We start from the raw sequence: 11,563 nt of genomic DNA, 5'->3' as shown, positions 1-11,563 counted from the left end.
CGCTCTAATAACCCACATGGAAAAAAAATAATATTTCCTATTTCATATGATTAGTACAACTTATTGGAATACATTATTGCTACTAACTCAATTCCCCCAAAAATGTGAGTGGATCCGTTTTTTCTCTCAGTGCCTCAAGCACCTCAAGAATCATAAAAAATTTAATCCAAAAATTATCATAAATAAATTTTTTCGTGCACTTTGCGGACGAATAAGTCAGGTGCAATAACTATTTTCTTTTATTTTTTCTTAATAAAACCCCTAAAAAAATCCTAAAATCATTCATCCCCTCGTGACTGAACATATATAACCCCTTGAAGCAGCCGAGAGCGGCGGAAGCGTCGGCGAAGAGTTGAAGTATTAAAAAGCCCGACCTGCTGCCGCCCTTTTTATTCCACTCATTTATTTGCTTACGTATCGTGGGTACAATGGTGTGGTGTATTGTTGTTGCTAGTGGAGGAAACGAGCGGTCCCCGTCGCCGAATCCACGGTTGGAATAAGGGTTGCAAGTCACCTGTAACCATCATCGATCCTCACCGATCCCGATCTATTTACTTCCCGCCAACGCGGCCCGCAAATCGGCGAAGCTTCTCGCCCTTATTCCAGCCGGCGATCTCGCGAGGGAGAGCTCGCGAGTGGCGCCTCTCGCTCGGCCACGGAAAGCAGCTCCTCTGTTCGCCATTACTTAATTCATGTACTTTATTCATTTATTTCCTCCCCTCCGATCAGAGTTCGTACACGCGTTACACCACGGCTCGGCGATGTCATAGGTTCTCGTCAATGATACATTGTATATATATGGTTCTTTATTATGTACATTCTCGCTCATCGGCGCCGCCGTTCGTCAAATACTGATTCGGACACTCGCAACACTTTGCCGTGTGCATGCCACGCTGCGCGGTGTGCTCGTGCGTTTCTTTATACTCGTATTTATATATATATTTGTTTAATATCCCCTTCGTATGTATATATGTATATATTATATTATATATATATATATATATTCATTTATTTATATTACTCCGGTAACGTGATAAAACGTCGTTAAAAAAGTCAGTACATCGTTCGTAATGCTTAAAAAACCTTAACTCGCGCTACTTCATCTTATGTTTCGTTTTCGACAGTGCACGGTAGGATTGCAGATTGTGATTATAGCTTCGTCTCCTTGCTTCGTGTCTCGCGCGCGCGTGTGTGTCGGTGTGTGTGTTTGCGTGTAAGTGTTCGTGTTTGCCTGTGGCGTGTATTCTTACGTAGAGACGCGAGCGCCCGGTGCACGGGCGGAAATCGTTGACTCGTTCCACTTGCAGTAGCGAGTGCACGCGTACACCCGGCCACTCGTATCGCGCGAGGGAAGACTCGTTCTCTAAATCTTACAAGATCGCACACTCCTCTCTCTCTCTCTCTCGTCCCCTCCTCTTCTCTCTTCGCTCGCCCGGCCCACCTCCACAGAACCGGTGTATAATATCGATATAGGATCTAAACGCGCTACGCGGCAAGAGGCGCTATTGTAAGTGACGAAAGCGTACAGAGTTTAAGACGCGCGTGTACCGACAAACTACATCGATTGGCAGCTACATCGTTTCGTTACGCTCGCACATCTCTCTCTTTCTCTCTCTCTCTCGCTCTTTCTATCTCTCTCTCTCTCTCTCTCTCGCTCACTCTCTCTCTCTCTCTCTGACTGTTCTCATCCTCGAAACGCAGTCGAGGCTCAGCCTGACGCGGCCATGCAGATACACAGAGGTAATCGGTAATGCGAGGTTACTTATTCTGTGCTCTCTCAGTCAGTGGCGCACCCAGAGGGGCCCTGGAAAAGAAGAAGCATTGTTAAAAAAAAAGTGGATTTGATTCTTTAAATAAATCTTTATAAACACTTAATGAATTTCTATGCGTTAAAGTCGGATCCCCCGAGATTAAATCCTGAGTGCGCCACTGCTCTCAGTGCTCCCTCTCTCTCTCTCTTTCTCTCTGTCGAAGTGGATATATCGCGTCCCCCCTGTTGATCCTTCCGAGAACCGAAAACCGGTTCGAGCTCGCGTGTCCCGAGGGGATCGCGGGGAGAAGGCTGCGCGAATAAACGGCAATGCGACTCGGCGGGTCTAACGACGCACGTACGTACCAAAGAACAATAGTGTACAACTTATAACAATCCTTTTGTTCCTTTTTATTATTATTCATTATTACTCCTCGTTTTATTATTCGTCCAGCTTACTTTACCCCTGTGTTTAGTCGGTTCTAATTAGTCGCTCGTTTAACAGCAGTTTAAAGTGTGACACTACGATACGGAAAAACCTGGAAACGTGCCTCGGGAGTCGCGATTTCAATCCGGCGAGGACCTACTAAATCGTCCGCGAAGAGAAGGTCGTCGTCGGCTTTAGGAGGGAAGCGATATGTCGCGCAACAAAAGACGATTCACCTCACTCTCTCTCTCTTTCACTCTCCCTGGCGCTCACACACTTATTCTCTCATCAAGTTCGACGCAGGCACTCGCTAACACGTCACGCATTCCAAGTCTCCGTTCCCGCGCGCCCGAAGCCTCGAATGGGCGGAGCGAGGCGCGCGAGGAAGACCGATCGCCCAGACGGAAACGGCTCTCGTCCCCGAACCTCCCACCCAGAAAAGAAAAGCAACCGAGCCGTGTTCCCTCTCCCGGCTTTCAAACTCTACTCTCGAGCACCGAGTCCTCTACGGAGCGTAGTTTATATCCGTATATTTATATCGTTATGTATAAAGTGTGTCTCGTTCGCACGACGTTATCGCTACATACGTTTATCGAATAGTTGTCCGTCGTGTGACCCGTTCGCAGTGTCAATTATACTTACAATAGAAATATATTAAAATTGCAAAGTTTCGCGAGTCGCACCGTGGGCAGGTGGTGCCCGCGGCGCGTCTATCCCCTTATTATATGTATCGGTATCACTTAACGGTAGCGTGCCCGCTAACGTAGATCCTGAACGAGCTCCTATGCCATCCCGCACGCTCCCGTGCGCCTCACCGCGCGCCTGTGCCCCGGGTGTCTCGTGTTAACGGTGTCAAGACCGTGGCGCGTGTGTGCCGCGGGTGTGATAATACAGCGGGAGTCGGGCAAAATCGTTCGGATCGATTTCAAGTGCAAATTTCGGCGCGGTGCTGCTGTGAATTCTGGAAGAAACTCGAGATCTCTTTGGCAAAGGGGGACGCCCGACTCCGACGAAAGTCAATGTAGTACTCTAACAGCGCGATCCCTCGCGGATCCTTAGGAGGACCAGCGACGGCTACTGGATCGAGGTCTTCCTCTATTTCTCCTCCTCCACTTCGGTCGTATTTCCTTCGGCTTCTTCTCCGTACTCCTCCTCCTCCTCTTCACGCTCTGCGCAACGGTAACGGCAGCAGTCTCGGTAGTCTCGAGCGATCGCGTTCAGAGCGCGCGCCGATCGGGATCGTTACGCGCGCGAGCGCTACTCGCGTCTCCTCTTCTTGCTGCTCTTTCTCTATTTCTCTCACTCTCCTCTTCGTATTTTTTTTTTTTTTTTTAGATAGGGCAGTGTTGTGGACGGTTACGGAATCAATGTCCGTAATCCCAAAAACGTTTCCTACAAGTATACATACTATTTAATAAGTACATATTTCAACAACCGTCTTTAGAACTAAGTTTATAAGGTATCGTATGATTTCTCTTTTTCATTATGACGCGCTCCTTTGTTTTATTATGAAAACATTTTGAAAAAAAATCACGTTTCGCCGCTCCCTTGCCATCATACCACCCCCTCCCCCAGGCCCTCGACACTTTTAACCCCCGTTCCCTTCAATATTTCTATCCCCTGCTTTTCCAAACCCCCTGCGCTCCTCTCCTCCTCTCGTGCCACCCCTTTCGCGAATCGTCTTGAAACCCCCACCCCCGCAGCTCGGTACGTACTATATTTAATAATAACCATTAATAGGTGTATAATCTATCTATCTATCTATCTATCTATCTATCTATCTATCTAGTAAAACAGCATCATATTAAAGTCTATCCTCCTCCTCCTCCTCGTTATCCTCGTTATTCTCCTCGGACTCCTCCTTGTATCCAGGGTGCTCGGAGATCGCGTAGTAGTTGCCGTTGTAAATGACCCCGAGCTCCCTCAACACGTCGCCTCGTATGATCGCCTTGATCGTCCAGTTGTAACACTCCTCGCTCTCGCTCTCGCGATCTAGCCGCTCGACGTCCAGGATCTTGGAGCTGAGCCGCTCGAGTATTATCCCTATGTCCTTGATGCTTAGGTGCTTCTGGTCTACGGTGAGCTGATCGATGAGCAGTAGAAACTTCTCCGAGGTCACGATCTCGTCCTCCATGATCGTGTTCTCGGTCTCGGACTCGGAGCTGTCGTGCTCCTGGTGGTGGTTGTGATGGTGGTGCATGTGGAAGCCACCGCCTGCGGAGTTTCCGGCCAGACGGGGGCTGGACTCCTCGTCGGCGGTGTCGCAGAATCTCACGTGGCCCTTGCTCAGGCCCGGCCGCCTCGTACCATCCGACAGGGAGGACGGCGGCTGAGGCGACGGGGTCTGCGTCTGCGTCTGCTGCTGCTGCTGCTGCTGGTGAGGATGGTGATGCTGCTGCGGCTGGTACTGCTGGTGCTGGGCATCCTGGATCGGCGAGGTGGCCACCGACTTGTGCACCGCGATCCTCCGGCCCTCCTCGTGCAGGGCGCAGCAGTGGAAGTCGCACTCTCCGCTGGGTCCGCCATCCGCCCCGTTCACCGGGCTGCCATTCCGCACCACCGGCTGGTGGATGTGGTTGGAGCACTCGGGCGTGTGGATATGGATGGTGGTACTGTCGAAGGAGTTGGTGCCCTGCTTCACCAGCCGGCTGGGAATCCCGTGCGGCTGCGACTGCGACTGCGGCTGCGGCGGCTGCTGCTGCTGCTGTCGTTACCACGGCGATTTTAAACGGATGGCTTTCGACAGGCTACAACGCGATAGCGACACACCGAGGCTTCCGGGTAGCGGGCAACAGTTGTGCTACTCCCAGCGCAACGTGCCGCCGCTTTTCACGCCCCGCTGCGCGACTGGAGCCGTCTTGTACCCGGAAACCTCGCGTTAATCAGTCAAAGTGGAATGAACGGGGATCGAAAGAGCGCCGATTATCGTACCATGTCGTCATGATTTATCACAGTGATTTGGGGGCTGGCGTAACGGCCGGCGCCTATCTCGCCTGCCAGGTGGCCCTGCTTCCCCGGGTAGTTGAGCTTGTCCAGGCTGGTCTGTATCACCAGCGACGGCCGCTGGCTTCCGCTCAGGTCTGCCTTCTTTGTCGGCGAGTACTTGGAGCTCTGCGCGTCCTGGCCCTTCTGCTGTTGCTGCACCTGCGACGACGTGGATGAACGCTGGTCCCAGTGCAGCACCACCGTGACCCGCCCCTTATTGTCCATGATCTTCCACGACGGCGTCTCATCGTGCAGCTCCAGGGCGTGGATAGTCTCGCAGACTATTTTCGGAATGGCTGAAATCGCTGCAAACAAGCGGGAAAACACTGTCAAAGCATGATGATCCACGGACATCGCGCAGCTATTCGAGGGGCATTCGGCATCGTAACGCGCGAGGAAGCGAAGCGAATCGATCTTTTTACAGGTGTACAAGGATAGCAGGTTGATAACCGACGCCATGCGAGCGTACTTGGGCGACGTACACCTACGCCGCTCGCGGAACAAATCGTTATCTGATCGCCCTCTCCAAACGAATCTGCACTTTTGTCTTATTGTTCTTATGAATCGATACCTGCTGCGCCTCCTCCCTCCTCTATTCACCGAGTGTACACTCTCGCGGCCCGTTCTGACGCCTCCGGAACTCGCCACGACACGTGAGACACCGTGCCTCCTCGAGACGTGGGAAAGGTCCGTTTGAACATGACAGTGAATCGTGACACATTTACCGGTAATTATGACACTGAATATCATGTGACTTCTGTCGTCGTGAATACTAAATGTCGCGATCATGTCGTAACATTTAAGGTCCGTTTGCACGTGACAAATACAGCCGTGACATTTCACTGTCGTGACATTGTATGACAGCGTGAATCAAATGTTACGATATGGTTACGAATATCGTGAGATTTAGCGTCGTAACATTTTATTCACGCTGTAATACAATGTCACGACAGCGAAAGTCATGGGACTTTTACACTGTCGCGTCAAAACGCACTTTAAACGTTGAAAAAAACGAAACCGGCCCCCGATCGGGAATCGAACCCGTGTCCTCTCGCTTTCCAGGCAACTGCATTTGCCACTGAGCTACGCGCCCCGTCGCTACTTCTTCTTCTCCCAATTCATATAAACATACCTAAATGGCTACCGCGCTTTACTGCCTAAATAAATAACGTACACTGCGCGCCTCAACAGTGGTCGCTCTGTTTTTCTCGCGAAAGCTCGTCTACCCAAAAGCTACTACATATCCGGCGATCCAGCCGCCTCACCGTATCGCAAATCCGTCGCTAGTTACGCGGCACGGCTCTGACCTATAATCTCACGCTTCACGGTGGCGCGTGCAAGTCAATCGACGACATCCTCGATCCATCGCGCGCCACCCCCTGTTTTTCCCTCCGCGCATAAAAATAGCATATCCTTGGACAAAGTATCCCGTCGCTCGCGTTTATTCCCGTGCATTCGCTTCTTTTTTGCCGCTTGTTTACTCGCGCGGTGAAAAGAGCAGATAAAAGCTGCCGCGAGGACAATGCGCGACACGCAATAGCGTGCCGTGCGCCTTTCAGCCTCCTCGCCGCGGCGTCGATCGCATCCAGCCCAGTGGGAAAGCGGAAGAAGCGAGCGGCGAGTAGGCTTCCCGATAAAATCTATTAGAATATTTGATTAGCGGCGTGCGCCATGGCCGCCTCCCTTTTCGATGAATTGACGACAAATTACGCCTGGAGCACAGCCTATTTGCCTACTTTCCGCTGGCTACACAGAGCCACGCGAGCCTCCTTCTATTTTTATTCCCACAGCTGTCGACTAATTTATAGGCCAATCCTATCAGCCCCGCTAGCCTACGCTCCGCGGGTTTCTCCGTTTGCAATCTCGTGACACACACACACACACACACATATCGTATATATATACGTGGATCGTATCGGACGATCGTGTCGCGAGTGTTTGATAGATACCGGCGCGTATGATGTCAACCCCCGTTGGACACCAACGTTCACCATGCCGTAGCAACAGCAGGATCGTGTTGTTCGCTAGGGTCTTGAAGTACTCGCCGTCCTCCACCTGTGTCCCGTCCGACTCCAACACTAGAGAGACATTCTCGTTCTGTGGCACCCCCAATTTCTCCTTGCCTGGGGGACAAGAAGCGGGAGACAACAATTAGATCACTCGGAGCGGTCGCGTTCGAGGCTAGCCGATAGAATATTAAAGGAAGGATGCGATGTCTGTTCTTTCGTGAGAGGAACCTGCACCTACAGTGTGTAGAGACTCGAAGAGAGCTCGAGGCTCTGGCCCGCAAAGGGCGGGCACTTTGGAACGCGACAAAGGCGTGGATACACACACTTATACATATTTTCCTTGCGTGGATATCAACGGACGCGTTTCTTACCCCGGTGTAACAGCTCCTCGAAATTGCTAACGACCAGTCCTTTTCTTACGTTACGCCAACTGTCCCATATCTTAAAAGGTCTCTTGCTCCGTAGCTCCTGCACAGAAATCAGCTGTTGCAACATTTACACTTCAATCGCGGTGTACACGAGGACCAGGCGCGGGTGTAGTGGACGGGATTGGGCGAGAAGGGCGGCGGGGATCGAAGCGTGCTGGAATCGAAGGTGCAGATATAGGTAAATGCGTGTAAAGAAACCATAAAACCGCGGCGAGCCGGCGCGGAGGACGCTTATCGCCTAGATGTTAAGTGAAGTGTCCGCACCGGGTCAACGGGTAAGTAATTCACCCCTGCTTGTTTTATACGCGATGGCCAAGTGGAACAGACTATAAACAAAGCCTATCGCGCGGCCCGCGTGAGAAATAATTATCGAGCGCCCGTAGACATTATCCTTCGCAGCTTTTTTTTACATTTTCCATGCTATTTTCGGTGCCTCCATCTCCGGCTACAAGCATCGCGCTGCGAAAGGAAAGCACCCGCGAATTACGTGGAGCGACGCAGCGAACGATTCCGGGGATCGCGACGCGCTATCTGTTTCACCTCGCGTCGGACCACCACCCCGATGTTTACGCGGAATTCGCGGCGGTCCGCTCGGAAGGCGGAAAGTAGGACATACAGGACTAAAAACAGTATCCTACGTCCGCTAGCGTGGAAATTGGAGCGGAGTTTAGCGAGCCGGCGTCGATCGCGCCGCGAGGGTCCGCCGAGTGCCCGGATATTCAAAGAGCTCCGCGGGAATCGGGCTTGGGATCGAGCCGAGTCCACCTCGGCCTCCCAAAACACCGTGAAGAATACCTGTGCGGTGGCGGCCAGGGCGGCGGGTCGGGAGGGCGGTGATTAGTCGATTATCGGGGTTAAGAGGTCGCGGGATCGGTCTCGGGATCAGGAATGCGACGCCGTTGGACCAGCTGCGACGATGTCGGAGCGATGCCAGCCAAAGGAGAATATTATGTTTGGGTTGTTCCTAGTTTTCAGCACAGGGAGGCGCATAGCGGGCAGGGCGCAGACGCGGCCGCAACTTATGGTCGAAAACACTGACCTGATTCAATCATTCTCGGGTAGCAGATGAAAAAAAGAAGGGAACAGAAATCGGGTGGACGGAGTAAGGGTGCAGGGTAGGTGGTGTGTTGCGATTGCAAGAGGACCCCGGGGGGTTAGGGCCACTAGGGCCACGCGTTTCGCGTTCGGCGTGTTGCTCTCGGACAGGGGCAGGGTATCACTAGGTTGCGGCCTGCCCGATTCGGGACAACGGTGGTAAACAATTCCGCTAGCGCGACCGATATCTCGGGATGGGGAGGATAACCTAAAAAACTGAGGCAGCCTGGCCCAGGGAAAGCGACCAGGGGCTGGACCCTCGCGAGGGAGAGTCGTCCGAGGAGACCTGGGAACGGGACGATGGGAGTGATTCTATGGAGTGTGGAGGTTTAGGCGTCCCGGCCGTTGGCCTGTATGCGGCATTTCCGACCGCGAAACTTTGCGGCCCCGTGGCCCGTGCGTGCGAGTGCGTGGGTCCGCGTCGCGGATGCGTGACAGCGTCCCCGACATGGATGCTGCGCTCGCGGTGTAAACCGTGTGCTGGCTGGTACCACTTCGTAACTGGGGTGGAAGCCGAGACCGGACGACGAGGGAGTGCGAATGTTTCGGGATGGTCGCAGGAATATGGTCCGGCGGCAGGAGGATCAGGGTGCAGGGCGCAGGGGAGCGTGTGGCAGGCGTTTGGGGGACTGGGATCGGTGGCTAGTTTCTCTCGCGGACAGGGAGAAGTGAGATCCGGAAACGAGAAAGCAAAGAATGCGTACCTCTCTTGCCATTACGTCATATCCCTGCAGGTAAGGGACCGTCCCAGCGAGCACTTATTCAGAAGGAACGAGTAAAGAAGCTGCACGTCGCATTATCGTGGCGACGGAATGCTCTCGTGCACTACTGTCCGCCCACCCTTGCTCGCGCCTTCTCTCTCTCTCCCTCTCTCTCGCTCTCTCCCTCCCACCCACTATCTCTCCCGTTCTCTTTCAACCTTTCTAGCGCCCCTGCTTCTCCCTCTTTCTCTTCCTCGGCCCGTGTCTCTCCGTTCCTGCCCGTTCCTGCCCGTTTCCTCTGCTTCGAGCTGTACTCCTCCCGCGGACGGTCCACCGTCTCGTGCACCGTACACCGAAACACCTTGCGATGCGACACCGTTTCTCTTTCCCTCTCCCGGTCCCTCTCTTTCTCTCTATCTCTCTCCCAGTTCCTCTCTTTCTCTCTATCTCTCTCTCTCCCAGTCCCTCTCTTTCTCTCTCTCTCTCTCTCTCTCTCTTTCTCTCTTTCTCTCTATCTCTCTCTCTCCCAGTCCCTCTCTTTCTCTCTCTCTCGCTCTCTCTCTCCCTCTCTCTCTCCCAGTCCCTCTCTCTCTCTCTCTCTATCTCTCTCTCTCTTTTTCTCTCTGTCTCCCAATTCGTATCTCCCGCTTTCTCTTTCCTCTCCCCTTGTATTCGTGTCTGTACACTCTCCCTCTGCCTCTGCGGAGGAGAAGAATCCTATATCTGTTCTTGTCTGGCGCGTGGCCGACTCTCCCTAGCTTGTACCCTCTCTCCCGTTTTCGGCCAGCCTCGGTCCCCGAGCTGTTTCTCTGGACTTCCGCACTCTCTGTATGTCGGCGTGGCGTATCGCGCGAGCTCGTGTATCAACGCGCGGGCCGAACGCGAGCGACCACCCCGCGGGAACACCTCATTCTAGCTGCCCTCGCCGTACAATTACCCGATCTAAGATTTCACTAGCGCATATGGGGGCAAATTGTAACAGTGGCTTCCTCCCAGCGGTTACTGCGGCGACTCCTAGTTTTAGATCGATTCTCTCTCGGTGTACGTACAGACACCCTCACCCTCGCCCTCACCCTCACCCTCACCCTCGCCCTCGCCCTCGCCCTCACCCTCGCCCTCGGCCTCTCCTTCTCCCCACGAGTTCACCCGCAACAACCTCGCCCCACGCGCGCCTCTCTCTTCCGACTGACGGCCGCTGCCGTTGCCTCCTCGTAGCCCCCACGAGATCTCTTGCCCGTGTACTCGGCCTCGTCCCAGACGGTGCCGCACGCAACCCTCTCACTATCCCATCGCTATTCTCTGCAGGGTAACGCGCGCGTCCTATTTTACCAACGCTCACTCTATCAGTGGCCTCGTTTCCTACAGTCGGTATGGTAAGCAGAATTTTATTCTCTTTCAGGTAGGTATTTCTTCGATGGATTTGTATGATTTATTTCATTTCGTCGATTTCTTCGATGGTTTTGAACTCTGTACGTTCTCGGCGAGGTATTCCACGTTACATCATGAAAGCATATCTTCCACAAATAATTTTGTTGTTTATATAAATTTGTATGCTAAATAAATTTGTTTTGCGTTAAATAACCTGAATAGGACAGCAAGGTTAAAAGGCGTATGTGTTTGTGTTTTGTTGTGATCCTTCTTTCTCGGTCGTTGCACGGAATACGTTTATAAAACGATCTTTAAATTATTACGCTAACAGAATCATTTGTAAATCGCGGGTTTCGAATGACCTAATTTTACACTCCTTCAATTCTAATTCCTACCACACGTAGCGTTACAATCTGTTTCGAGGCTTCATCGGTAACGTTGCATGCGACACAAAAATGGTAAGAGGGTTCTAGGACCCTCCAAACCGGTGACAAAAAAATTCATTGGTTGATAGGTCTATCCTATACCTCGTCTATGTCTATACCAATTTTATAGCGTATTTAGGAGGTCAAAAAGTTGAGAAAAGGGCTATACTTCCGAAAACCGGTCAAACCCGATTGGGCTGAAATTTTGCAAATAGCTTCATTTTGCATAAAAATAACGTTTGCGAGAAGGATTTTTGGCGACTCGAAAATTTTTTTTTTACCATTTCAATGTCATTCTCTATCTTACCGACAGAGCGGAGAATCGGATTCAACAGTTATTCAGTGCATTCTCCTTATTAATCTCCTAAAATCTAT

General features: G+C 52.1%; 1 protein-coding gene across 3 annotated transcripts; it reads right to left on the bottom strand.

Annotated features, from left to right (window-relative positions):
• Nucleotides 1-386: 386 nt before the first annotated feature.
• On the bottom strand, nucleotides 387-10,703 carry Drep2 (DNA fragmentation factor-related protein 2). Of its 3 annotated transcripts, none has more exons than XM_076827494.1 (5): nucleotides 9,399-10,703; nucleotides 7,543-7,639; nucleotides 7,112-7,285; nucleotides 5,109-5,467; nucleotides 387-4,878 (listed from the first exon to the last, which is right to left on the bottom strand). In XM_076827494.1, the coding sequence occupies exons 1-5, from the start codon at nucleotides 9,408-9,410 to the stop codon at nucleotides 3,982-3,984; spliced, it is 1,539 nt and encodes a 512-aa protein (XP_076683609.1). In that variant the 5' UTR covers nucleotides 9,411-10,703; the 3' UTR covers nucleotides 387-3,981. The 3 variants fall into 3 exon arrangements, with proteins under 3 accessions (XP_076683609.1, XP_076683608.1, XP_076683607.1); XM_076827493.1 differs by having other exon boundaries at nucleotides 387-4,881; nucleotides 9,399-10,701; XM_076827492.1 differs by lacking the exon at nucleotides 9,399-10,703 and having other exon boundaries at nucleotides 387-4,881; nucleotides 7,543-7,681.
• Nucleotides 10,704-11,563: the final 860 nt, after the last annotated feature.

The sequence above is a fragment of the Andrena cerasifolii genome, chromosome 15 (genome assembly GCF_050908995.1).
Source record: "Andrena cerasifolii isolate SP2316 chromosome 15, iyAndCera1_principal, whole genome shotgun sequence".
Lineage (NCBI taxonomy): Eukaryota > Metazoa > Arthropoda > Insecta > Hymenoptera > Andrenidae > Andrena > Andrena cerasifolii.
The sequence above is the reverse complement of the archived record's forward strand: the minus strand, read 5'-3'. Positions and strand labels throughout refer to the sequence as shown.

Bases quoted from the DNA above. Each gene is read 5' to 3' on its own strand.
- Drep2 (XM_076827492.1), bottom strand. From the start codon at position 7,666: ATGTTGCAACAGCTGATTTCTGTGCAGGAGCTACGGAGCAAGAGACCT. The intron at 7,286-7,542 runs GTAAGAAACGCG...CTTGTCCCCCAG, and splicing joins CGAGGAGCTGTTACACCGGG to GCAAGGAGAAATTGGGGGTG. The intron at 5,468-7,111 runs GTATCTATCAAA...GCTTGTTTGCAG, and splicing joins GGTTGACATCATACGCGCCG to CGATTTCAGCCATTCCGAAA.